Consider the following 27,029-nt stretch of genomic DNA (forward strand, 5'->3'; position numbering starts at 1 on the left):
TTGAGTGACACCAAATACCATTTATTAGGGCTTTACAAAGACTACAAAATCCTCCAGATGACTTAAATCACTGTCTCTGTATATTTACATGATATGTTACATACAAATGTACAAAATATAAAACATTTAAGGACAAATGTTTCACCCGGAAAGAAACAAAACTTTCTCTCAAACCAGAGTAAATGCTATGGTCTCCAACTGAGATGCAACTCGAAAGTGTAAGTGGGAAAAATTACCAGTTGGTTTTCAACACAATGGTGTACACTGTTAATGGTGTCAAAGTGCTGTTATCTTGGGAACTAATGGCCTATAACAGGAGTGTACATAGGTTTTGATACATTGGTGTAGGTCTCGGTATAGAGCAACCTGTAAACACTGTATTTTTCACCATTGGCATGCAACTACACCACCTGGTTAGCAACCATTGAAGGCTGGGCTGCAGAGACATGTGAAGCTGAGTACAGGTAGGATTGTAGAGGTTTGTCCTGAGGTTGTGACAACAAGACTTCTTGGTCTCTGGTGGGCCTCTTACTGACCAGTAGCACCTGTTAGATGTGTACAGTACAGCGTCGGCTCAACTTCATCGCCTCAGACAGCTAGCAAGCCTAAGGTGGTGGTAAGTTAGGGTTAAAATCACCAAAGAGGAAGTGGTTTTTAAAAGGACAGCTCAGGATTTTTAAGTAGATGTCTGTCTGGCATCGTCATTTAGCATAAATCCAGGGTAAGTCATTTCCAAAGGCTGAAGTCAGCAATTATTCAAAAACCAAAGAGGACCTCTACTATCTTTTTTTTTTTTTTTTTTTTTTTTTTTTTTTTTTTTATTTCTAATTTTTAACAAAACAATGAGCACCATACATAGATATTCAAGTTATACTTGAGACAATACTTTGGAGAATAAGCATAAACTAATAAATAACAAGACAAGAACCAAAAATAAAACAAGACATACACAAACAAAAATCCAGCAATTAATTTCATAAACACATGGATAAAAAGTAGATAATTCAAAAATAAACAAGCAGAAAATAAAATATAAATTCAACAGAAAACAACTAAAATGGGGCACTTAAAGGGCTTAATGTATTCTGTGCTACTAAAATTGTTATAAAACTTGGATACAGGGTGTATGTCATTACAACTGGTAAGTAAGGGGAGCACCACTCATGGGGTCACATCGAGTGTCAAAGACCTAACATGGTCCAGAAACGGTGACCAGATTCTTGAAAATGTGATTTCAGAGCCTTTGACTGTATGTCTAATTTTTTCCAGTTTCATGAACGAAAGGGCATCTTTTATCCAATGAGAATGTGAGGGTGGGAGAGGATTCTTCCAGTGCATCAGTATGATACGTCTAGCCAGTAGCGTGAGGAAGGCCACAAGGTCAGCATGATGCGGTGGCAGTGACTGGTTTTTGGGGAGAACCCCGAATAAAGCAGTGAGTGGAGCAGGCTGTAGTGTGGTCGAGGTGATTACAGAAAGTGAGTCAAAAACAGATTCCCAAAATTGAAATAGGGAGGAACAGCTCCAAAACATATGACTGAGAGTGGCTGGGCCCACACCACACTTCACACAGCTTGAATCCACATCTGGAAAGATTTGAGCCAGTTTGCTTTTGGACCAGTGTGCTCTGTGGACAACTTTACACTGAATAATTCTATGTCGGGCACAAATTGATGAAGTGTGAATGCGTTCTAGAATGGTTTGCCACATTTCATTATCAATCTCTGTGTTAAGATCATCAGACCAAGTAGCTTGAAGTTGGCCAGGCCCAGGAGTCACATTGGACGTTAAGAGGTTGTATATTTTCGATATAGTACCCTTTGGAGAGGGACTAATTTCTAGTAGTTGATCAACCATATTGGGGGCAGGAATTATTGGAAAACCTGGGAAACGATGACGAATAAAGTCCCTAACTTGTAGAAATCTAAAAAAATGGACAGTTGGCAAGTTAAAATTTGAAGATAATTGAGCAAATGAGGCAAAAGTACCATCCAAGTATAGATCTTTCAGAGAAGAAAGCCCATGGCTTTTCCAAACTGAAAAAGTTTTATCAATGAGTGAAGGTGGAAATAGAGGATTAGAGTTTAGTGGTGATAAAAGAGGTATTCTCTGGATCCCAAGATGTTGCCTAATCTGAGCCCATATTCTAAGGCAGTTCCTAACAATTATATTGTTAGTGTAAGTTATGGGAGATGTTGCACACGGAAGGCATAAAAGAGAGTACAAGGAAGCAGAGCTACATGAGGCCTCTTCTATTGGTAACCATTTGGGAGTCTCGCAGTTCGCATTGCACCAAAATAACATTGTACGAATATTAACAGACCAATAATAGCATAAGAAATTTGGTGTGGCAAGCCCTCCCATTTCCTTACTTTTCTGTAGGATACTCTTTCGTATTCTAGGAGGTTTTCTGTTCCATATGAACTGAAAAACTGAAGCATCAAGTGTCCTAAAAAATTTTTTGGGGATAAATACTGGTAAACACTGGAAGAGGTACAAGAATTTCGGCAAAACATTCATCTTGATACAGCTGATCCTGCCTGCTAAAGAAAGTGGCAGCATGGACCAGCGCTGAAAGTCCTGGGTCAGCTGGTCAAGTAAGGGAGTAGAATTAACTTTAAAAAGTTGTGAATAATTCTTAGTTACGTGGATTCCCAGGTACTTGAATGCTTGCAGAGAGATCTTGAATGGTAAGCTAGTGAGTGGGTAGGCCGTAGCTGCATCATTAATTGGAAATAGTTCACTTTTATTAAAGTTCAATTTATATCCAGATATTCTTCCAAACTTTTCAAGCAGGTCTAATACTGGAGGCATTGAGGTCTCTGGGTCTGAGAGAAAGAGTAACAGGTCATCAGCATATAAAGAGACTTGATGGTTCAGACCACCTCTTGTGATGCCGTTCATTGGACTGGATCTAATGGCTGCAGCTAGAGGCTCTATAGCAATTGCAAACAAAAGAGGGGAGAGTGGACAGCCCTGTCGGGTTCCACGGCCAAGGTGAAAATATTCTGAGTGGTCATTGTTTGTGCGAACTTTGGCTAACGGAGAAGTATATAACAGTTTGATCCAGGAAACAAAGGAACAGCCAAAACCAAAACGTCGTAAGGTGTAAAACAAATAGGGCCACTCTACTCGATCAAAAGCTTTTTCGGCATCCATTGAGATAATCACTTCTGGGGTATCAGCTGATGTAGGTGAATATATTATATTTAGCAACCGCCTAATATTATGAAAGGAGTGTCTGTTTTTAATAAAGCCTGTCTGGTCAGGGTTGATGATTTTGGTCATGATTACCTCCAGACGTTTTGCCAACATTTTTGCCAAAATCTTGACATCTGTACAGAGCAATGAAATTGGCCGGTAGTTGTTGCAGACTCGTGGATCTTTATCTTTCTTTAGGATAAGGGAGATAGTAGCTTGTCGCATTGTGAGAGGGAGAACACCAAATTCATATGCTTCTTTAAGCGTGTTAAGCAGAAGGGGAGATAGTTTGTCTGAGAAGACCTTATAGAATTCCGATGGAAAGCCATCAGGTCCAGGGCATTTTCCACTCTGCAATGATAATATAGCACTCTTGACCTCAGCGAGCGTAAAGGGTTTGTCTAAGTCAGAGGCTGTTTCTGGATCAATTGTAGGGATAGAAAAATTATCAAAGAAACTTTCATAATGAGCTTGATCGGGTGAACACTCTGAAGTGTATAAAGTGGAGTAGAAGTCTCTAAACTGATTGTTAATAGTTTGTGGATTAATAGAGGTCCCGTTGGGGATGTTAATTTCAGCGATGTGCTGGTTTGAAGCTCTCTGCCGAATCTGATGAGCAAGAATTTTGCTGGGCTTCTCACCAAACTCATAATAACTGTAACGGTTTTTTAGTAATAGTGCTGCAGCTGCGTCAGAGGCTAGAGTGTCAAATTCAGCCTTTTTTATCAACAAACTTTTTATAAGGTCTGGAGCAGGGGACTCTGCACATTTTGTTTGCAGGTCAGATATATCACTAGATAGAATAAGACTTTTTTGTGTGGTTGTTTTTCTAAGATATGCTGAGTAAGCTATTATCTCCCCCCGTAAATATGCCTTACATGTCTCCCAAACTGTTGCTGCAGATACCTCTGGAGTAACATTAGAGGAGACAAACAGGTCTAAACGGTCATTCAAAGTTTTGACAAAAACAGGATCACTGAGTAAGACTGAATTAAAACGCCACGGAGGCCGCGAAGCAGGTCTACCCGGGAGAGAGAGATCCAAGATGACAGGAGAATGGTCTGAGATTACGATGGGATTATAGCAACATGACCTAACTGAGGAGAGCAGTTTGTTATCCAGAAGAAAGAAGTCAATTCTAGAGAAAGTAGAATGCACTGGGGAGAAAAAGGAAAATTTTCTGGTGTTAGGGTTGAAATAACGCCAAACGTCTGAGACGGCATATTGCTGCATAAATGTATGTAAAACTTTGGAAGACTTAGAGACTGAATATGACTTGCTTGAGGAACGGTCAAGCAAAGGGTCAAGGCAGCAGTTAAAGTCACCTCCAAGAATGAGCTGGCTATTATTTAGATCAGGAAGTGAGAAGAAAATGTTTCTGAAAAAATCCTCATCATCCCAATTCGGACCATATATGTTTACTAATGCCAAATTGCTACTGCTAATTCTTCCCAGGACAATAATATAACGGCCGTTAGGGTCGGATATGACTTTGGTCACAGAGAGGGGAACAGATTTATGTATTAGAATAGCAACCCCACGTGCCTTGCTATTAAATGATGAATGATGCACCTGGCCAACCCACCCACCACGAAGCCTCAGCTGGTCTGACAGTTTTAAATGTGTTTCCTGTAGGAAAGCAATTCTTGTGTTTAAGTGTTTTAGATGATTAAATACTTTTTTACGCTTTATAGGAGAGTTCAACCCTTTAACATTCCAACTGACAAATCTTAACGAATCCCCTGGTGCCAATGGGGCGTCAGTACTTGGCATAGTACCCTAAGTGTGATAGGTATGAAAATGACAGTGAGCTTTGAACTGTAGCACGTATGTAATGAGTAGCACTAATACATGCAAATAAGGAAGACCCGCAAAACACACATATAAAAAGAGGAAAGAAAAAACAATGAAAATAAAAATGGGAAAAAAATGGTGTCGCAAAAGGCAGGCACCAGGACTCTGATAAACCTATCAGCATATTTTAAAACTTCCTTTTTCCTAAATCCCAACTCCCTGCAACTGCATTGTGGAAAAACGGATAGATTAGAACCCCACTCCTTATAACTTAGAGTGATCAAGCTGTGTATATGTAACGTAAATACAGTATTATTTACTAACAAATGGGCCGAACAAGCCGCACTGAATTAGGGAAATAATTCAACGCAATTGAATAAAGAAAAGAAACCAATGTTAGATTTTCAAGGCAACAAAGAATGTGGATTTTTTTTTTTATTTTTTTAATCCTGACCCAAATCCTGGACGAATTTAGCCGCATCAGCGGCCGACGGGAGCCACTTCTTATCTCCGTTCGGGAGTGTGATGCGCAACTTCGCAGGAAATAGCAACGCCGGCTTATATCCTCGCTTGTACAGTTCAGTCATGGCACCACTGTATTCGCCGCGCTGTTTCACAACCTCTGGACTATAGTCATCATAGAAGCGGATCCTATGCCCCTGATAAGACAGTGCGCCCCTCTTGCGGGCTTCACGGATAATCAGGTCTTTCTCTTGGAACCTATGGAAGCGCAGGATGACAGGGCGAGGACGGGATCCCGGGGCGGGCTTGGGGGCGAGGGTGCGGTGCGCTCGATCTATCTCAGGAAGGGAAGGGAGCGTATCTTTACCGAAGACTTCAGTCAAAAGCTTTGAGAAGAACGAGGATGGCCGGGGACCTTCTATATCTTCTGGTAAGCCGACAATGCGAATGTTTTGGCGCCTGCTGCGCCCCTCCAGATCCACCACCTTAGCTCTCAGTGTCTCATTTTCTTTTTGAAGATTAGCACACACCTTCTCCACCTGCAGTAAGCGCGCGTCAGAGGCAGTTGCATTATCTTCCAAAGAGCAAATACGCTGACCGTGATCTGTCATAGTAGAGTTGATGCTGTCCAGTGTGGAGTTCAGAGACTCAAAAGACAACTTGAACTCCGCAGACAGGGCCTCTTTATGACTGCTAAGGAGCGAGCTAATGTCCGCGAATGTTATGCTAGCAGTAGCCGGCGGCGCATCTCTTTCTCGTTCAGAGGATTTTCCTTTGGCCTTCGACATGACGAGGTAAGTTTGAAAGAAATGTTAACAACAGCAACAAAAAATAATTTAATCTTTACAAAGGAGATGGGGTTCTGAAGAGGTATAAAAAGCACAGATGTAGCAGCAGTCCAAGTGTCCGTCTACTCCTCACGCATTCCACCCGGAAGTCCAGGACCTCTACTATCTTAACTGAAATCTGAAGTCATAACAGTTTGAACAAAAGTTGTATTTTGAGCCTTGAAACCATTGCCATGTAGGTAGTAGGTGGTTATTTACCCAGAGGGTTCTCCCTATTTGCAAGGGAAATGGAGGTTGGAGGTAGTGTGCCACCAATAATCTTCCAGTGTGAAACAAACACTGAGTACTGAACATAAGTGTTTCCAGTGAAGGCATTTACAAACCCTGCAAGAACCGAGAAATTTGTTTACATCAGGTGGCAACAACCAGAATTTCCAATTTTCTCCACTTCAAGCTACTGACCAACCATGAAGTACTTGGTGAAGGGAAAGTTGATGTATGGGTCAATCCATACTCCCATTCCATTTTGTTCCAACACCGTTACTTTGAACGACAATTTATGGTGGTAAAATGTGGTTGTCAAATCAGGTATAAAAGATTCCCTGCAGGATATAAATTGACACACTGTTGGTATCTTGAGGTGAGAAACAAATTAACTAAAAATGTACAAAGTGACCAGCAGTCTTAGCATAAACCACAATGACGCTTCTTGAGTTGCTTTGAGGTGATAAAAGTCTGCTTTGGTCTTTGCTCCTCTCAGACTAGCTGTTAACTAATCTGGATTTTCCACTAAATGATGACAACAGTTACCTAGGATACCGACTGCCTACACTCTTTTGAACAAAACCTCACTTAAAAAATCCTGAGCCGTCCGTTTGAGGAACAACAGGCATTCCTAGAGACAGAGAGGATCAAGAGTATTTCGTGGTAGAGTAAGGAGCATTGGACAGGTGCCTACATATTTTTTTTTTTCAGTTTAGTTAGTTCAAACGGTATTTACTGTACAGTTAATGCCTCCTGCATAGGCAAAACATCAAATCACCACAAGACACACACCTGTTTCCGACAGCGGATCGAGTTTTTGCATCTTTTTCTTCTCCATTTTCCATATGAACGACGATATCTTCAGCGGGTTTTGCATTTTGTAACACCGACAGGCCAGAATGCATCTTTGATTCACTGTGCAAGAATTCTAGAAGTATTTACAGCCCACCACGACCCTCAGACCTGTGCAAAATTGACCCACTTAAACAAAGAAAGAACAATCAAAATTCTAAATGGCTTCTTCCGTCCAGTACACGCATACATACAGGTAAAGATCTCTTCTCAGTGCACCCCACCCACCCCACCCTCACTCCCATTTTTTTAAAAAAAAGCTTCAAAACATGCTCATCAGGCTTACTAAAAACAAAACAAAAAAAAACAACAACCCAAAAAACAAAAAGAAAAACAGTTTGGTTGTGCTCCTGGTAATTCAAGTGAGCCCAGCTCAACTAGGCGCAAAACAACTAAAAAAATACCCAACCCCCCCTTTTTTGTGTTTCTTTATACAATATTGGTCTGTTTTTTGAACTGAAATACAGCGTTATGTTTCTTAACTTCTTACTGTCAGACAGAAGCAAGGATGCTTCAGAAGAAGAAGACTGGGCCGCAAGCAGTAATGCCTACATCTCATACCAGATGAATCATCTTTGATGCAGACGGAAGCAGGTTAGCATCATCCTACAGTGAAACGCGCCCCGCTTCCACCAACAGCCAGAGAAAGCGAAGGAACGTTTAAGGCAGTTAGAAAGCACCAACATTATTGTTCCCTTTTACGGCTCTCGGCTGATCCACTCGAACAGTAAAAGACAGCGGCTTCGACTGGTTTTTGGATACCTTGAGGACAAAGATGGATGCAGGGTATTGAACAGGAGAAACTTTGGGGTATCTGGGTTTGGACTATTCGGTATTTGGATTACTTCCCACCGTGGAGAACTTCTACAACCATGGTGGGCTTTTGCTGTTTGATCGCAAGTCTGTACGGTGTGAACATTTGGCAGTCGGATCAAAGGGAATCATTGGCACTTTTCCATGTTGCCTTCACAGTAACAGGACGACTGGGCGACACACAGATCTCACACTTTCATTGTGCTTGGTGTTGGCATTTGGAACAGCTTGGCAGTGGCTGACCCTGATAAGGTTCAGGCCAGGGGGCCCAGCACCACGAGGCTTAAGCAAATGTCCGCCAATTTGCTCAGAGCTGACCCAAGGCATACGTGGGAAAAGGGGCTGCTTAGGGTCCGCCGCTGGCTTGGAGGCCCCAGGAGCTCCTCAAATTTAGCACGACAGGTTCAAAATGTGCTAGGTATAAATACAGAGCGTTTTAGTGGTTCAAAAAACTGATTTCTCAACAAACAGCTAAAAATTTTAAAGATTTTAGATGGGAGAGGTTGGCTTTGCACCTGACCCAGGTCTGGATAGTCGCTTACTTTAGCCTCGTGAAAAACCTAACCAGTTTATCCAAAGTAAAAGCTCCAAAAGTGTTTCGCACCACACGTAAAATATTAACTGCTCATCACGAGGCATGGTGCTGGTTACTGGTGCCACGGTTTTAAAAGGCTTTGGTCTCAAAACCGCCAGAATGTCCCAGTCGTGGTTTAAAGTCCGAACCAAAGTTTTATCTCACCCCATGGAACATTAAATAATGCAATCCTGCTACTGCCCCCAGCTGGACAAAAGGAGGCAAATATAACTTTCCCTGGCTTTAAAAAAAAAATAAAAAATTGGCTGTTTGGAGTCGCAATGTGGAAAACTAATGGAGGGCCACCTACCACTTTTATTAAGAAAATGCAGTTTTAGAACTACAGATGGCAAGATATGAATGGTAAGCTGCCTAGAGGTCCCAATTAACCAACTAATCTCTAGTTAGACTGCTAGTTTAACTCTGTATAAACAAATCTCCTGTAAGGTAACCAAATATGATCACAGGATGACAATATAGACGCAACATTAGTCCCACTGTGGCGGCTTATGAGCCTAATAAAAAAACAAATTCTGCCTGGGTCGGCTCTGGATCTTTAATAAATAATATATATAATAACTAATGGAGACAACTTCTGATCCTAGTTGAACTGCAAGGGCTCAAAGTTGTCCTACATCAGCCACAACGTTAGCCAAACCTGCTAACATTTTCCACCAGTTTTTGTGCAAAGCGTCAGACTTGGCCATGAGAAGACATTAAAAACTACACCTGCTCTGCTTTTCACGCCCTGCTGTTAAAAGCTGACATCCATGAAAACAGTAGAGACAGAGCGCCTTGCTCAAGGACACTCTGGCATTCTTGATGATGTTCAAAGAAGGGACTTGAACCGATAAAAGGTTCTTGTCTGAGGGGATTTCCTCCCTGCTGCCTCTGTGTGTACATATATGTGTGTGTCTGTAAGAAGCACCTCTGTAAACAAGGAAAGACGTAACAGAGCCAGCCATACTAATGTAAACATCTGTAGATATAACTGGGTAAAAAAAACAACAACAACAAAAAAACAATAAAAAAAATATCATCCAGTTTTGTTGTTCTGGGACGCTCTGGAAACCGACATCTAAAAGTAAACCGGAGGAAAAGTGTCTTATTGTTGAGAACACTTTTGGAAAAAACCACCAGAGGTACGGATGTTTCTCATCACAATCATGCGGACATTTTTATAAAAATGTCACAAAAATGAACAGGACAATACGGTTTGTTGGACGCAATGTAGACGGTCTCCAACCTGTGGTTCGGTTTGACATTTTGACCACTAAGGACCAAGTTGGTAAAGCCTCTGACAGCATAAAACATTCGGATTTCATATTGCACCATTAAAATATAGGTATTTTCTTTCAATTTGAGGGTATATTTTGAGTATTAAAACTTTTCATATATTATATATCTGTAGTGCGGGTCCTGTGGTGGCCCAGCAGCCTGACCAGGTTGCTCCCCCGAAGCAGCAGGACCGGATAATGATGGATAATTCCATATCGTGTTGGGAGGGGGATGTGTTCTTTGGGGTTCCAAGATTTTTCCACCACTTTAGAGGTTTAAAGTGAGTTGGTTCTGGGGCTCATAGGGCCGACTCCAAGGAGGAGTCCAGCTGGTCGTCATGGTGACTGGTGCTGTCGCTGTCGCAGCTCTGGGTGCTGGAGTAGTTAGCTGCTTCCTGCAGCCGTAGCAGCATGTTCATCTGCAGAACATAAAACATGAACAGATAGAAGTGTTTGTTCAAATCTAGGACAGAGTTTGGATAAAGTTTGAGAGAGTTGACAAAATACAAAGAGAGAGAAGAAGACTGCAGGAAGTAATTGGAAGATCATGGCATGTTAAATGTTGGGGTTTGTGAGAAACCTTTGAGATTTCATATCTGAATATTAACTTCAACAGGCTTTTTCAGTTGAACCCTCTAAATTTACTCAGTACAAACAGAAGGCACCATGACTTCTCTTACTCGATGTTTAAATGAACCAAATGAAAAGGCGCATTGATTATGAAAATTGCATTTACCAACACTTTGGATTGTTGCTTTTTATGTTCACCATCAGCTTAAAGCCTACTGATGCATAAAAAACAGTTTGGTTTTTAAAACAATATGATGCTTAACAATTACAAAATGTTTGGACTTATTACATTACCTTTCCTAATGCAACATATGTCCCTACATTTTTAAGAATGAAACTTCACAAGCTGTATTTTGTGCCGTTTCTAACTGCTGCAGTCAATCAGCGCCATAAACCCGTCGAACTTTTCATCCCTGCTGCAGAGCTAATGATCTAAATAATGCAGAAGTGCTGCTGCATCTGGAGAATAGCTTCCAGTGTTCCTAAAACGGCTTTTGGCACCGAAGGATAATAACTGCACATGAAGGGGTTCGCACGTACACACACACACACACACACACACACACACACACACACACACACACACACACACACACACACACACACACACACACACACACACACACACACACACACACACACACACACACAGGCATGTGTGTAAAATGCACAAACACTCTAGTTAAATCAAGCCAGCCGGGTTTTTTTTTGGATGGCTAGCCTTTAATTTCTCCTGGGCTGCAATAACCCACCAAGCAGGAATGATTTCTCTCTCCACTCATTTACTTTCTACTCTCACTGCCCTTAATAGTTCATTTGCAACTTTGACAGTTTTGCTTTAAAGGGGCAGTATTATGCGATTTCCAGCTACATCGTATTACTTTATAGCACAATCAAGCACAATTCAGTTGTTACAAAATGATGTGTATATCAAATATATCTTAAAAGAAGTTTGACAGAGGGCCTTGATATTGGGCCAATGTCTCTTTAAGAAGCTCCTGCTCTTTATGAAACTCCGCCTACAGGAAGTCATCGCAGCATGGCTCTTCTATTAACGCTTTAACGATGTTTCGCTGGCGTTGCATTGAGAACAAGCGCAGCAGATGCACCATTCCACCAGGTGTTTGCTAATTGCTGCTGGCTAGTCTGAAGGAGCTGAGTGAGGGAGTCGCACTCTTAGTTTCTTTTAGGTGGAAACTTGGAAGCTTGGAAACTGAAGCTCAGAGGCGGAACTACCGTCCACCCACAAGTTTTGATTGAAGGATTTCTCAAACATGATAAAAATAAAATCTAAGCAACACTCCAGGTTATATTTCTGATGAGGGAATTATATTATAACATGATGTAAAGCTCAAAAAAGTCCATTTCACATAATATTGCCCCTTTAAAGCATTAGCTTAAACTGTACTCTCTGTTTGCTCATCGCTTTGCAAACGAGGGTGAATCCATGATTCCTGGCAAATAATTCATGGCTAATAAATGGAACCGTCTGAAGTCGGATCCGTCCTCACCAGCGGGTCTCCCTCGGTGTCGCTCTGAGACACCTGCTTGGACGACGTCCCCTCCTTGGACGAGCTATAGCCGTCGTATCCCACGTCTTCCGGCCTTAGCTGGAGCAGCGACTGGCCCTCCTGCTGCAGCGAGGCGGCATTCCACGGATACGTGTCATTCACCCACTTGGACGGATCCTCCCACACGGCTCGCTTACCGTACAGCTGAAGACGGGAACAAAAGATATGCAGGGAAGGAGGAGTGAAAAAATATTCTTTTCGTTTTTGATGCATTACCTGGAAAAGCCCAAATATCTTTAATGAGTTAGATTAAAGAGATCCACTGCTACCAAGGTGCTTTTTCTAGACTAGACTAGAAAATACAACCTTCAAGATTACAGTTGTGCTTAAATGTTTTATTCATTAAATCCCAGCAGTTTTGTTTGTATAGTACTAGAGTATATCAAGGTGCAAAGATGTTTAACATTTAATTTCAAGACGTTCTCATGAAATGCAGAGACAGCTACCTGTTAATATTTTAACAGTTTGTTAATAGGTCGTTTAAATTAACGCATTCTGTTGTAATCGGCCATTTGAGGACATTCTTTGGCCCAAAGTGAATGTGCAAAACCACAAGACTTTCGCAGCGTATGATGTGTCTGTGAATTATAGCTTATGAAGGGTACATACAAACGCAATCCACACTTTTCAGATTTCTATCAGTAAAAACTTTTAAAAACCAACGCATTATTTTCCTTCTGCTTCACATTTATGCACTACTTTGTGTTGGTCTGTAACATACAATGTTACGTTTATTGTTGTAACATGAAAGATGCTTCAAAAAATGCAGCGAAAATACTAAATCTTACCAAGTATTTTTGATTTAATTTATAGTGCAAATATTATTGAAATTAAGAAAACAAACTTACAAGTAAGTTTCAGCTTTGTTTTAATAAATATGTCGGTGGAATTATCACTTTATTATCAATATTAAGGAAGCACTGACTACTGAAAAGTTACTTTTAAGCCAGTTTTGTCTTATTTCAAGTGCACTACGAGACTTGCACTAGAAACTAGACCGAAAATACTTGATAAGATTTTGTGTTTTTGTAGCGTAAGCCTTACGCTTATTGATTTAGAGTAAGGCTAAATCAATAAGAACCAACTACAAGATTTACCAACCAACAGTTTTCCAGGGTTATTTCTCCTGTTTTCAGGTTATAATGTGCGTCATCTTGAGAGGGGCCTACTTGGTCAATTTGAAATAAACGTAGCTGTACTATATGTGTATGATCCAGGAAAATACACCCATACATATGTATTAGGTACCTGTAGTCCTTCCCTGACAGCCTCCAGCAGGTAGGGGACCAGGGAATAGTTCCACAGGTCTGTGAACCAAACCCGGGAACCTTCTACTTCCATGGGACAGGATAAGAAGAGACGAGGCCCTACGGTGAATGGAGAGGAACACATTACACACATGGAGGGACGTTCAAATGTCTGCCTGGTGCTAACTCTACAGAGGCCAACGTGTGTGTGTGTGTTCTGAAGTGACCTATGGTGACGTCGGAGGAGCTGTGCGCCTCCAGGAAGCCGTTGAGATGCTGCCAGGTCTTGGGGATCCAGTCGATGATCTTGATCAGGTCATTGCTGCGCATGTTCTTATCGATCTCTGTCTCGACGAGCTTCCGGCGCAGGAAGCGACCCAGGAAGCCTTTGACCGGCTCCGTGTGGTTGGTGCACAGCACCCATCTACACCAGGGCAAGACATCGACTCATCAGTGTAAAGTGTTTCATGTGAGAAGAAGACATTTCATCCATTTGTGTAAAAGGTGCATTTAACTCTCTAATTGAGGGATTTTAAATGAATATTGCCACAAAGAGGAGTTATTCTGTGTTTTCCAGGCACATAGTGCCGTTTTATACCAAGTAACTGTTACCTTCAGTTGTTATAAAAATGCTGCATATATCAATTGTGGCTTAAAAGAAATTTGACTTTGTAATTTAGCGCCTTTAAGAAGCTCCTGCTCTCTCTGAAATTCCACCTTTAGGAAGTCATCACAACATGGCTCCTCTATTAATGACTGCAGCGGATGTGCAGTTTCACCAGGTGGTTGCTAATTGCTGCTGGCTAGTCTGAAGGAGCTGAATGGGGCTCTGAGGACGAAGGCAGAGCTTGGTCCATTAAATAAGAAACAATTAAAATCACATGTGAATAAGCTAAATCATTTAAAAACATGCCGCACCGTCTCTCACTATCTACTTCCTGTCGTCTTCATCTTTATGGTTTGCACCAGTAATAACATCTGGTCGATGATCATGTGACTGAAAAATATACCGTCGGTGTTAGTTCTGTTTGCTGAGCTTGAATTGAACACAAAATGGCATCAGACCTAAAGTTGTGGTGGAGCTCCAGGTTGGGAGAGGAGGAGACTCCCTGGCTCATGGTCCCGATGACATACGGGCTGCACAAGGAAGAGAAACAAAACATGGTCACTTCAACTACGACAAACGTTTCCTCAGTTCGCTGATGGGACTCGAGTCGACTTGGTGGAAGTCGTGATGGAGCGCACGGCGTTTTCAGTCCTCCTCACCATTTGTGGTACTTGCAGTTGAGGAAGCCGTTGAATATGTCGCTGAGCGAGCCGATGTGGTGCAGGTTGTCCAGGATGACCACATGGGGGAGCTCTGCGTCTGTCCTCTCAGAGTTACAGCGCTCTGCCAGGCTGGACAGGTACTGACGCAGGTCCTGTGGGAGGAAGCAGTTGTTGATTTTGAGCAATCAAGTCCAACAACACAAATAGCAAACACGCTATTTGTAAATGTATTCATACTCCTTAAATGTATTTACACCTCATTTATAAGGTACTCTAAATATGTTGGTGCATTTAGAGACAGTGAAGTAACCACAAAGGACAACATTTAGACAATAGGATGTAAACTACAAATATTTTCATATCAATCAATATTTGTCTAGACTGTGGAGTAGACTTTCCATAATGAAATCCTCCACATTTATGAATATTTGTACATTAGAAATTAAGATTGATAGGGAACTTGTGGAAATGCCTGACAACTGATACCGAGACAATCACAGGTTTAGCTATTTTAAAGCCTGGGACTTAGACTACATGCCACACTTTTCAGAATTACATCAGTAAAACACATTAAAAATCATGGCTGTATTTTCCTTTCACTTTTCAGTTGTGCTCCTCTTTGTGCTGCATCACAGAAAATCTACTGATGTTCCTGGAAGAAAATCAAACACGAGAGCAGACGAGCTGTGGGTTTGATACCTTGCTGGAATTCTGGTCCACGTTAAAACTGGCCACGTTGTGCTCCGTCACCTCCTGCCCCATCTGACTGATGATGAACTCGGCCAGCTTGGCGGCCAGGAAGGACTTCCCTGTGCCGCTGGGCCCCGAGAGGATGATCCGCCGATGCTCCATCAACAGGTTGAGGTACCGCTGGATTATGGGCTTTGGAATGAGTGTGTCGAACACCAGGCTGTCCATGCTGTTCTCCTTCACACCTACGATCAGGACGGATGGAGAGGTCAACGGCCCACAAGATAACAGTCTGAGTTTAACCATCAGGAAGCTTAATGCCAGCAAGAAACCCACGGAAAACCCTGACAGAGATTCTTTTGTCAGCGTACCTTTGAGGTGAACCTTGATTATGTTGTTGTCGCCCACCAGGTAACCGCAGGGCAACAGCTCAGGCACTTCGGAGGCATGGCAGCGGATCACTTCCCCCATCCTATAGCCCACAATGCTGTCAGAGCTAAGACCCAGGCTGGTCCCAGGATCCACCCGGAACACATACTCCTGCAGCAGGACGGAGGCAGAGGCAGCTTAGCGCCAATGCTAGCTATGGCTACATTCACACTGCAGGCCTGTAGGCGCAATTCCCATTTTGCTTTGAGTTGTCGTTCACATTTTCAACTTGCTTGCGATCTCTTGTGTGAACCGCAAGTGACCTAAAAGCATCCCGCATGACGAAGTAAACATGAACAGTAATGGTGCGATTTTCCCAAATCTGAGCTTTTCACCCCTCAAAAAAATCTAATTTGTGCCACTTCCATATGTGGCACAAATTCAAAGCATCTGCAGTTTGAACGGTTATTTTAATTGACTTTTACGTCCTTAATGTGAGACATAAATCATAATTCTGCACCAGAAGAAGCCAGACGCGATAAATCTGGATAAATACAGATAAATCACCTTTTGTGGCAATAAATATACCACAAAAGGGCTTTGCTATTATCCATCCATCCATTTTCTAACACCCTTGTCCCTTAGTGGGGTTGGGAGGGGTGCTGGTGCCTCTCCAGCTAACGTTCCGGGCGAGAGGCGTGGTCACCTGCACAGGTCGCCAGTCTGTCGCAGGGCAACACAGAGACACACAACCATGCATACACACACACACACACACAGGGGCAATTTGGAGAATTTGAAGAGGCCAATTAACCTGACAGTCATATTTTTGGACTGTGGGAGGAAACCGGAGTACCCGGAGAAAACCCACGCATGCAGAAAGACCGGGGCCGGGAATCGAACCCAGAACCTTCTTGCTGCAAGGCAACAGTTCTACCAACTGCGCCATTAGTTGTGGTTTATTTTTCTTAGCTGCCTTTGACTTATAATTTTGTGACAATACTGTCGGCTACCGTATAAATATACTTTAAAATCCAACCATACATGCGGCATCCAGTATTACTTCCATAAACAGAGCGCTGCTGTGACGTCTACGTTCTTCTTCTGTTCATCCTGGATGCTTTCCTGTTGTAAACTATTCACATGGAAGCCTGATAGTTTGAACAACCAGTCAAAAATCACCAAATTTCAGCAAAAGAAAACAAAAAAATCAAACTTTAGAATCAACAGCATAGCCTTACTGTTCTACCTGAGTTAGCGTAAACGGTTCACCATTCAAATCCTGACATCGTCTCCGACCTCTAAGAACTCAAGATAGTCAAATTCTGTGGATCTGCTTACTTTAAAGAGCCGCCGGATGACCCCGTCCAGGACGTCCCACTTGGTCTTCCCGCTAACACCTATAGACCCAACCAGGTACTCGTGGCTTTGTGGAACCTGAAGAGTCGGCAGAAAAATTAAAGCAAAAATCAGAAACAATACGGATATATTTTTGTGATCCAAGCAGGATGACTGGTCGTCTCCAAACCTTGGTGCCTTTTGGCCCGCTGCTGATTGTGACAACTATCCGCACACTCCGACTTTCCTTACGGAGATTTCCCTCGTAGCTGTCATCCAGGAGAATATCTGAAAGGAAGACTTTCCATTAACACATTGACTAGATACAAACAAATTGGTCACTGAAGTATATTCTGTAAGATTTGGCGCACAGTCTCAAGATGGACAAGCAGCACGGTCCAAGCATTCCATCATCATGGGTGATGCCAAACACAACAGTGTCTATAAAAGTGACGATTGAGTTTTCTTGAGTGATGGCTCCGATGGACGGGTCTCGGTGTGATGGTTGCTAGAAGAACTGCATTTCTTGACTGCATTGTATCAAGTGTAAGTTTTGTGGCGGTTTCAGGGGTTGGAATTGGTCCCAAGGCTCCAGAGAAAGGAACCCAATATTTTTAGCACACCAAGACATTTTGGACAATTTCATGCACCCAACTCCATAGGAACAGTTTAGGGACGGTTCCCATCATGACTGATCACCAGTTCACAAAATGCTACAATGCCTATAAAGATATGGATGACCAAGTTTGGTTTCAGAAGAACTTCAATAATTTGCACAGAGAACTGACTTCAGAGAATGGATAAAATGGCAGAAAAACAAACCACGATAGAACGTTTTCATACCAGGCTTATATTGATAATTGTTGATTAGTTTTGAATATCAAAAACATTGCCAAACTGTTGACATGACCGACACAGTTCATTTCTCATATGTTCTTTATCTCCTGGCTCTCAGGTTGCTGAATGCTCCTCCATATGCCGTTCACCTCTTCCCAAAATCAAACCTACATGTCAGCCGATGAACCCGAGGCTTTTCTGCATTTTATTGCAAAAAATGGCTGCGTTTTTCCAACAAAAACAACATCTTACATCACACTTAGCCGATGTCAGTTTACATCCAACTTCACACTTCAACACTGAATGCTTTTCTCTCTGCACCATATTCTGGAGTGAGGAAGGGGCCACTTGGTATTCAGCGGGCCTCCTGCTTGCTGCATGCGCTGCGTTGAGGCGATAACAGCCGGTTCTTCCCTTCGTCCACGCACCATCGCTCTTCGATCATTTCACCATCAGTTAACGAGCCTTTTCTGTTAATTACTGAACGAGCGAAACGGACAGACTACTTCTTCTGAAACGGACCGAGTCAGGAGATATTCTCCACTTTGTTGCCGAATAGGGTTCTGTCCTGCTGCGGGTCATCAGAGGGGAATGTTTTATTGCTGAATTAAATATTTTCGACCAGATTCCTTTGCAGTTCTCCAGTATTTACAGGTGAATGGAGAGAGAAATTTTAAACCAACAAAGTAGAAAATTAATTTGAACAACCTCTAGAATTCAGAGCCGACATTGTTTGTCACTGGAGACCGACGTGATGGACAGCGTACTCACCTGACATGATGGTGTCAGTGATGTTGAGGTTATTGAGCGACAGCCCCAGCGACTGCCGCGAGGAGGATGAGGACGTGCTGGAGGCCTCGGAGGGCGGGCGCGCCGTCTTGACAGGCGTCGCCGTGGGCGTGGCGTTCCCGCTCGACTTGAGCCGATCGTTCTCCGCTTTCAGGGTCTCGATCTCGTTCTGCGGGTCAGAGGAATAAAGTGACGGCAGCTCCCAACGGCTGGCAGCTATTTATTCTGAATGCGTAGCACTGGAATTATGGTGCTGCAAGGCTTTTTTTTTTTTTTTTTTTGATCTTTAAGGCCTCCTTTGTATTGAAGTTAAGTCTCAGATAAAGAGTTTAAAATGATCCCTGAGATCTGAGGGCAGACAGAAAGGCTTCTACAAACCGGATAATCCAGATGTACAAAGATCCACTTAAATGAGGCGTTCATGTTCATTTGACATGTTCCTTCACTGCATGCTCTGCTTTTTAAAGATGGAGTCACAGCAAAGCATGACTGAAAAATAAGCAAGTCATTTGTTGATACAGCTATAATAGAGCTGAAATAAGAAAACAACATTATGTATTAAGAGGGTTCTTGGAGGTTTCTGTAAGTAAAATTTAACATCTTCTAAGGTTGTTAAAACCATTACCAGAAACTTTCAAATTAACATTTTTAACAAACTATTTATTGTTATCAATTTAGTTGTCAAAGATTCAAGTTTCTTCATCAAAAAAAGATTAAATTTAATCTGTATTTTTTTTTAAAAAATCAGCAGTAATCTTCTTAAACCTGCAGTATGAAACTTTTATAAAAAAGGGTTTTTACATATTTGTTAAAACTGTCCTTTTGTTGTGACGGTAAGAAACAGAAAAACTCAATCTCCTCCCTAAACTGTTATCGCTGTCTTAAGAAATGCACCAACCAAAAACAACCAATCAGAGCCAGGAGGTGGGTCTTAGTGCTGTCGATCAATCTCATGTATTCGCTGCTAAATGTGTTAATGGCGGAGAAAAAACTTAAAATAAAACCGTTTATCTTCCATCATCGTTGGCCATGCTAACTCGCCTTAGCATTTGTGAAAGTCTGCTGACGGTGAAGAGAAGCTGAAGCATAACAGAGGGCGATGTGAGGGTGACTGACAGCGCTAAGACCCGCCTCCTGGCTCTGATTGGTCGTTTCTTGCTAGCACAGGGAGAAGGAAGAGGAGCTCAATTTTTTCACAGATCATCTGTCTCATACCGAAGTGTCACAAAATGGTGACAGTTTCAACAACAATGTAAAAAAAATATTCATAAAAGTTACATAGTGGAGCTTTTCCATTTTTTATTTATTTATTTTTTTTAACTTTTTTATACTTGCTAAAACCCTGTTATAAGCTTTTGCATTAATATTTATTAGAGGAAAAGAAGCTACTGAAGCCAAGCTGGTGTGTGGTTCTACGATTGATTTTCCAGGTTTTCCCGGCCGGTTCCAGGCTCACCTGCATGCGGTTCATGGCCTCCCGGATCTGGTCCAGGTGGTGCGCCGAGCTGAGAGCCTCCAGCCGGATGTCGGTCAGCTTCAGCTCCTTCTCCCGGAGTTCGTTCTTCAGCTGCAGGATGATCTCAGCCTCGGCCTCCGTGCATTCGCACAGCCTGAAGCGGCAATTAAAAAACAGGGAGGGAGGAGCGCAGGAGGGCAGAGGGAAGGGAGGGTCACCTTCTGGGGTTATACCAAACTAACTCACACAGCACACACACAACCTGGAGAAGAATATGCTTAAAAGGAAACAGGGAAGCTCGAGTTCTGAGGGGAGGTCGGCGACGATGGCCGTCAGCGAGGTGAGATGGGGAAGAGGAGCATTTGGAACAGCGAATCGCTCCCATTCAAGGCCCTTTGGTTCAGGTTTTTACAAGAGAAAATTTGGTCTGTTGGAGAGGGAAAGATTCGTCTTTTTTCTCTTTTCAAAACCCCCCAGAAAACATGCGTTTATGTGTGAAAACCTTCCACATGCCAGAGGAAAACTATGCCTGACATGTTAAAGTGGAATAATCTCACCAGCTGCCTCACAGCAGCAGCTGCATGCCGACTGTGTGCAACGTTTCTAAAGTATTCATACTCCTCGAACTTTTCCAAATTCTCTGGGATTTTACATGATAGACCACCACAAATTAGAGCAGACGTAAAGGTTTTAGAACTAAAAATCTGAACATTTCATTCCAACTCCAGTCCTTTGCAGCTTTTAACATGCAGATTTTTTCCCCCTGTTCAAAACAAAAAGATAAATCTCTCTTGAAACTTGCTCTGGATCACATTTCATTAGCTGTTTCTGTTTAATCAAATTTCTTAATTGCTCGTTTTGTTGCTGTATTTGTGTTGTAAATAAAAATAAAAACAGCTCAAGTGATCCGATACTAATATCTGTATCGGTGTCGATATTGAAAAAAATTCTAGATCGGGTATCGGTGACAATGTGCCTGACCCGAAAAGGCTGAGCTATTCATCCTAATTCTATAATTTGTGCTCTGAGCGACGTCATTCTTTATTCTTTAGTTCACATTATGTTTGGAATTATTAACTGCACTTGGTGAACTATTTGAAAGAAAGTTTGCTGCAGTTTATTTTTACATGTTTGACCAACGTAGTCAACTTATTGTTTTAGTCTGTTTCGGTTTTTGCATTATTTATTTTACATTTGCTGTTATACTCCCAATTGAACTGAGAGAATAAATCAAAGTTGGAAAATCATGTCTAAACTCCGTTTAATTTTTTGGTTATGCCCTTCTTTGTGTAGCTCCGTCAATCTTTCGTTTGTAACGTCAAAGAAATTGGGAGAAGAAGTGCATGGGGTGTGAATGGTCTCAGTGGATAACGTTTGAGTTCCTCATCAGGATTTAAAGGTGCTGAACACGAAAAGAGAAAAGTCACACCAACACAATCCAGTGCACACACACTCCCGGGGAGCAGGCCTGTTACCGAGATCTGTGTTTGTAGACCACATGACCGTTATGCTTTTTCTTTGGCATCCATATTGGGGAGGACTTGCTGTCGCAAATGCACTTGCTACGGCAGGTTGAGAAACATTTCAGAAAAATGTGGAGAGAGAGAGAGAGAAAAAATGTTTGGAGGGGAGAGGGTGGTGACGATTTTAGTTTAAAGAAACAAAGGAAAATGAAATTAACTCAAAGGAGAAAAAGGAATTAAAGAGGCGACTGTGTGTTTCGGTGTCGGCGTGCGTGGCGGACTCACTCTGTGGTGGAGGGGGAGGAGCGCAGCGTGGCAATGCTGCCCTGCCTGTTGTCGTGCTGCAGCTTGGGCGAGGAGGGCACCGAGTCGGTCATCTCCTCCATCTCGTCGTGGGCCGACTGCGACTTGCTTTTCTTCTTGCTGAACGCCTGCTTGAAAGAGCTGCGCAGCTGCAAAGCACAAAACAAGAGAGCGTGCATTAGTTCCTGACGGCGTTTCCGCTGCATCGCGTCAGATCAGGGCGTCACTCGTTTCCAAGCAATGACCGCGGTCTGTTTTAGGCAAAGAGGCAGAAAAGCGAGGCTGTAAGTAGAAATGAGAATGAGGTAAGGGGCTGGGGGGTGTCAGGCAATCGAGATGAACAAACAAACAGGGTAGAAAAGGGGGAGGAGGGTTGCTGTATCCATGCCAATGTTCCAAAGAAATACATAAAGGAGTATGGATGAAGGAGGGGCGGTGATTAGGACAGGACTAGTGGAAAACTGAAATGGAAGACACTCTGGAAACCACTGACCTGAGCTGGGATGGAATCAGCCACCTGAAGATGCAGAACACACCCAACGTTAAGGCACGCAAACGCACACACACACATGCTCAATACACACCCATCTACAGCAGACTGTATTCACTCAGAGTAACAGCTGAGAGTGGCTGTGTTCTACAAAGCATGGCAGAGAAAGTACAGTCACTACAGCTGGAAGAGGGATGAACAATGACAGCAGTTTATTTGACTGGGAAAGTTAACTGTGTCCGAACGGGAGACATTTCTGCAAAATCCGTCTGGAACCTGTTTTATTTGGAGTGTGGGAATAGCAGCCCTGCAAGGATAAGCGGGTTCAGACAATGGATGGATGGATAGGTGGTCTGGAGGACACATCCATGTTCAAACAGCTACAGCAACCGGACAAAACATTTCAGTGTTATACTCCTAAAATCTGAAACCGTCTCTCTGAAGAAGTGAGACGGGCCTCCATTCTGACAATGTTTAAATCCAGGCTGAAAACACTTCTTCTCAACTGGGAAGAAGTTGAGACAGCTAAAAGTATTTTATCAACTTTTTCTTAAATTGAATTAGTCAGTGATCCTTTCCTTGCATTTAGTTAGTTATAGTTTGTTAAATTCATGTCTGTGATTTTAAACTCTTACTCTTGGGTTTTCTGTGAACAATATGAATTGTCTTGTACACAAAATGCATCTATCGTCCGTTCTGCTGATAGCAGAGCTGATTTTTATTCCATTGGAAACGTATAACACTTAGATTCTCCTAAGTAAAGTTTTCTAGATACATTGAAAATTTCTAATTTACTTGGTTGTTTTGTAAACTTTCAGTTGAATAAAATTCAACATCTGTGCTTAAGTTTTGGTTATCAACCGTTACATAGTTAAATAGCTAGACGTTGACATACACGCTCTTTTTTCCGTTTCCTCTTCCCATGGTTTCCACCCAGGACATTTATTCTTTACCCTCAATGCATCAGTGAACAGCTTAAAATCTGCTGATGTCCTGTATGCTTTCTGATGGAAACCCTAATGTGGTCAAATTTAGCAAAAGCAAAAAAAAAGTTAGAAGAATTTTCCCAAGAATCACTTCCTGAACCATATAGGTAGGTGTGCAATGACAAATTTGACCCTGCTGAGGGCGATATACTATGTTGAAAAACATGTAAACATAGTTTAATTTATAGTGCTTTAGCATTAGCTTCAGCTAAATACCATGTTGGTATAGCGCCTCAGCATTAGTGCAATGTTTATGATTAGTGTTTTAGGGTTAGCGCAATTAACTTTTTAGCTAGCATTGCTGACTAGCGGTTAGCAGTGCTGTGTATTCTGGCACCTTTCTGTTTGAACCACCAATAATTTGAGCAATTTTTGCTGCAGTAGCAGGATTGGATCGAGCTGGTGACCTTTATGGCTGCTAGCTTTCATTTTATGGGGAACCATTTATTTTCCTCCAGTACTATTTTCTGCAACAGAGGTCGAGACAGAACTTCTAATATGTCGACTGACTCGGGGGAGCTGCAGCAAATAAAGACAGGTGAGCTGCTGCAGAACAGCAAGAAGCAAAACCAGAAAGAATGAAGGAAGGTTTTGAATTCTGCTCAGGATTTCTGACTGGATTTGTTGGCAGTCTTGAATTCAGTTGCTTGATAATGAAAAGTCAAAGGTGAGAGCAACAGGGAGACATGTAGAGCGGTAAATGTTGAAGGCACTTCAGTGATGTGATCACAAAGCAGATGCACAAATACCGACATGAACAGCAAAAAAGAGAAATTATAAAAAACAAAAGAGCTTTTTTCAAGAGTCGGTCACTCCAGAAATCTCAATGACTTTACAGTAGGAAAAGAATTAAGGCTCCCGATGTCTATAGCAGTAAAACATTTGTGCTGTGCAACATTGAGGAAGTGCTCAGTCAGACTTTTAATCTGAATGTTAATGAGACATTAATAAAATACTGTATCTTTAAATGGCACTGAACAATGACAAAATTATGAAAAAGGCGATTTTTGGTGAGTTGAAACATTTTCCACTTAAAACACATTTTTGTTTACATCTTTAGTTCAAAGAGTGTAACAAGATTTCAGTGGTTTTGCAGACTTCACTGTACAGCTGCAGTCATTAAAGAAATTAGATCTGTGTGTGTGTCAATATGGTCTGGGAAAAACTTATCACACTCCTGTTGCTCCTTATAGGATTTATGTAGTTCTACCAGTGTGCATAGGCACAATGCCAAGAGAGAAACACTACAATGAACCACAAGAAGCAGTTGTTGCTCTCCATCAGACTGGGAAGGGTAAACCTCTTCAATTCCATCATTTTACAGCAAGATAGATTATCCAATCGTGGAAAACAAAAGCAGGGTGGTGGAGGTGTGATGATGTGGGCTTGCTTTGGACCCACAGGGCCTGAGTGGGTTCCATACATTGAGTCGATCAGAAATTCCTCGGCATAAGACAAACTCAGGAGTCAGATGTGAGACCGACGGTCTGACAGGTGAAGTTTGAGCCAAAGTGGGACAGTGACCCCAAACCCAGGAGTAATCCTGGAACAAGAGGACTGAAAAGGAAAAGAATCAAGGTTTTGGGATGGCCATGTCAAAGTCCAGAGATCAACCTGATGGAAACGCAAAGGCAGCAGCTTTATACAGATGCCAGCAATAATGAACTCCTTTAATCCTGTGAAGAGTGGGCAAATGTGTCTGCATAATTATGTGAGACTTAAAAAAATCATATAGAAACTGAGTTGATTCCATGAGCTACTGAATCCCTGGGAACACTCGGTTCTTCCTGTGACTTCACTTACAGAGGTGGAAGCTTTCTTTATCCCCTGGCCTGTGTAATTCTCATGCTAATTTCTCGCTGCTTCTTCTTCTTTCCACTTACCCAGCTCTTCTTCTTCTTCTTTTTATCCTCTGCGTCCTTGCCCAAGCTGCCCATGCTGGCGTGACTGGCAGCGCTGTTGATGCTGGACATGCTTTCCGACGAGTGCTGCCGCCTAATCCGAAGGTCTGAAGGAGACAGACAAAGCAATCCTCAGTGCGAAAAACACTAAGCTGGAGAGCGGCTGAAAACGTGACGGTTGGTGTGGGGCTTTTGCCTCCGTAAGACTTTGTAACGCTACACTGAGGCTGGTGAACTGAGACGGCCTCAGCCAGTCACTGCCACCGCTGACTGAGGCTTTCATGTCTGGAGAAGGTCACAGGTCACTTCCATTTTAGTTTTTTTTTTTGGCTACATTTAAATGTTTCAAGTCAAATTTGTTATTACAATTAGACAAAAATTAGGTATTGAAATTATTTCATCTTTTCCATTCTAAAGTCTTCCTTTTGTTTGCTTGTGGATCAATGTCTGGTTGCACAAGTCATGAAAGTTTAGTCTTTCGGTCGCACACTAATGGCTGAGCATTCTCCTTAAAGGGGCAGTACCATGTCTTCCAGCCAGATAGTGTAATTTCATTTGTTATCTTCATTTGTTTTAAAAAGCCCAGAAGCTTCGCTCTGGAAGGCGGCACTTGGTTCCCTCAAGCGTTTTGCACAGCCTAATGGTTGCCTCAGGAGATTCATGCATATTTCTCAAAGCAACACTCCAGGTATGTTTTTGATGATGTTATAACATGACGAAAAGCTTGGAAAAGTTGATTTTTACACAATACCGCCCCTTTAAGGGGTTTCTGCTAGAAAACAGAATCCATGGCGAGCCTTCCTGTTCCTGAAGTTGGCTTCACAGCATACGGAACAGGACACACACCTTCCAGAATGATCCACATTTGTCTCATCACCCAATAGTGTTTTTCTAAAAGTTTTGGGGATCATTTAGATTTTTGGCAAACATAAAACTTTGGGTTTCTTTTTGGTTAGATGTTTTGGTCTTGGAACTCAAACACAGATGCCATTTTAGCCGAGTCTGTTTCTTATTTTTGACTCATGAATCCTGAGTTTTAGATGTTGTCCTATTGGATGAGTCCATAACGGGAAGCTATGCTTTCCCCACTGAGCCTAATGACTCCTACTGTGGTTCTCTGGAGTCCCAAAGCTTCAGAGAGGAGCCATCATTTCAAAACTGCTTTTTGTATCAGCTCTGGTTATCTTTGTCTAGAATGTACATTTGTGTGATGATCTGAAACATTTGAGAAAACAAGCCAACTGCAGTAAAGGAATCGCAGTGTAAAAAAAAGATCAATGGAGCACAAACACCTCAGCTATAGTGGTAGTTTAGGGAGCACACCCTGCTGGTTTCGCTACCTTTGTGTAGGTGGTCCGGGCCGTTGAGCGCCACCTGGATTGCCGTTTGAGCGTCGGTGTTCTGGGTCTTCAGCATCTCTATGGTTTCTCTCAACTCGGCCAACTCGGACTCCTGCAGAGGCAAAACGAGGACGAGAACAGGAAGTTCTCTTTTTAGCATCACAGAAACACTACTTAAGAGAGGATGGGATCTTTGTAGCCTGGAAGAAAACACATATAGCAACAAAATGTGCTCAGACTAGAGCACTTTGGAAGTTTTTTTTTTTGGAATCGACACACAAGCTGCTTTGATGTGAACAAGTACTCCAAGTTTGGCTTTGACAATGGTTTTAATAAAGCAGAAAGGGAGGAGGAAAAGTTTTCCCATTGGAGGTCGGAGCCAGCG

General features: G+C 42.3%; 1 protein-coding gene across 5 annotated transcripts in view; it reads right to left on the bottom strand.

The window, feature by feature from the left end:
* The window catches only part of nav3 (neuron navigator 3), a 170,399-nt gene continuing 143,370 nt past the window's right edge, over nt 1–27,029 (bottom strand). For 3 of the 5 annotated variants that reach the window (XM_088003261.1, XM_088003262.1, XM_088003264.1), the window contains 17 exons: nt 26,645–26,756; nt 25,287–25,411; nt 22,421–22,444; nt 21,910–22,076; nt 20,162–20,315; nt 18,688–18,874; nt 17,270–17,367; nt 17,083–17,178; nt 15,744–15,912; nt 15,382–15,617; nt 14,680–14,834; nt 14,479–14,550; nt 13,641–13,837; nt 13,415–13,533; nt 12,107–12,310; nt 6,403–10,444; nt 1–774 (listed from right to left, as the gene is read on the bottom strand). In XM_088003261.1, the coding sequence (XP_087859387.1) occupies nt 10,325–10,444; nt 12,107–12,310; nt 13,415–13,533; nt 13,641–13,837; nt 14,479–14,550; nt 14,680–14,834; nt 15,382–15,617; nt 15,744–15,912; nt 17,083–17,178; nt 17,270–17,367; nt 18,688–18,874; nt 20,162–20,315; nt 21,910–22,076; nt 22,421–22,444; nt 25,287–25,411; nt 26,645–26,756 (2,235 nt within the window). In that variant the 3' untranslated portion in view covers nt 1–774; nt 6,403–10,324. Of the gene's footprint in view, nt 775–6,402; nt 10,445–12,106; nt 12,311–13,414; nt 13,534–13,640; nt 13,838–14,478; nt 14,551–14,679; nt 14,835–15,381; nt 15,618–15,743; nt 15,913–17,082; nt 17,179–17,269; nt 17,368–18,687; nt 18,875–20,161; nt 20,316–21,636; nt 21,724–21,909; nt 22,077–22,420; nt 22,445–25,286; nt 25,412–26,644; nt 26,757–27,029 lie in introns of all 5 variants that reach the window. The other 2 variants (XM_088003265.1, XM_088003263.1) reach the window with 2 other exon arrangements.

The sequence above is a fragment of the Poecilia mexicana genome, unplaced genomic scaffold (assembly GCF_051168715.1).
Source record: "Poecilia mexicana isolate PSO_F unplaced genomic scaffold, ASM5116871v1 scaffold_23, whole genome shotgun sequence".
NCBI classification, from domain to species: Eukaryota; Metazoa; Chordata; class Actinopteri; order Cyprinodontiformes; family Poeciliidae; genus Poecilia; species Poecilia mexicana.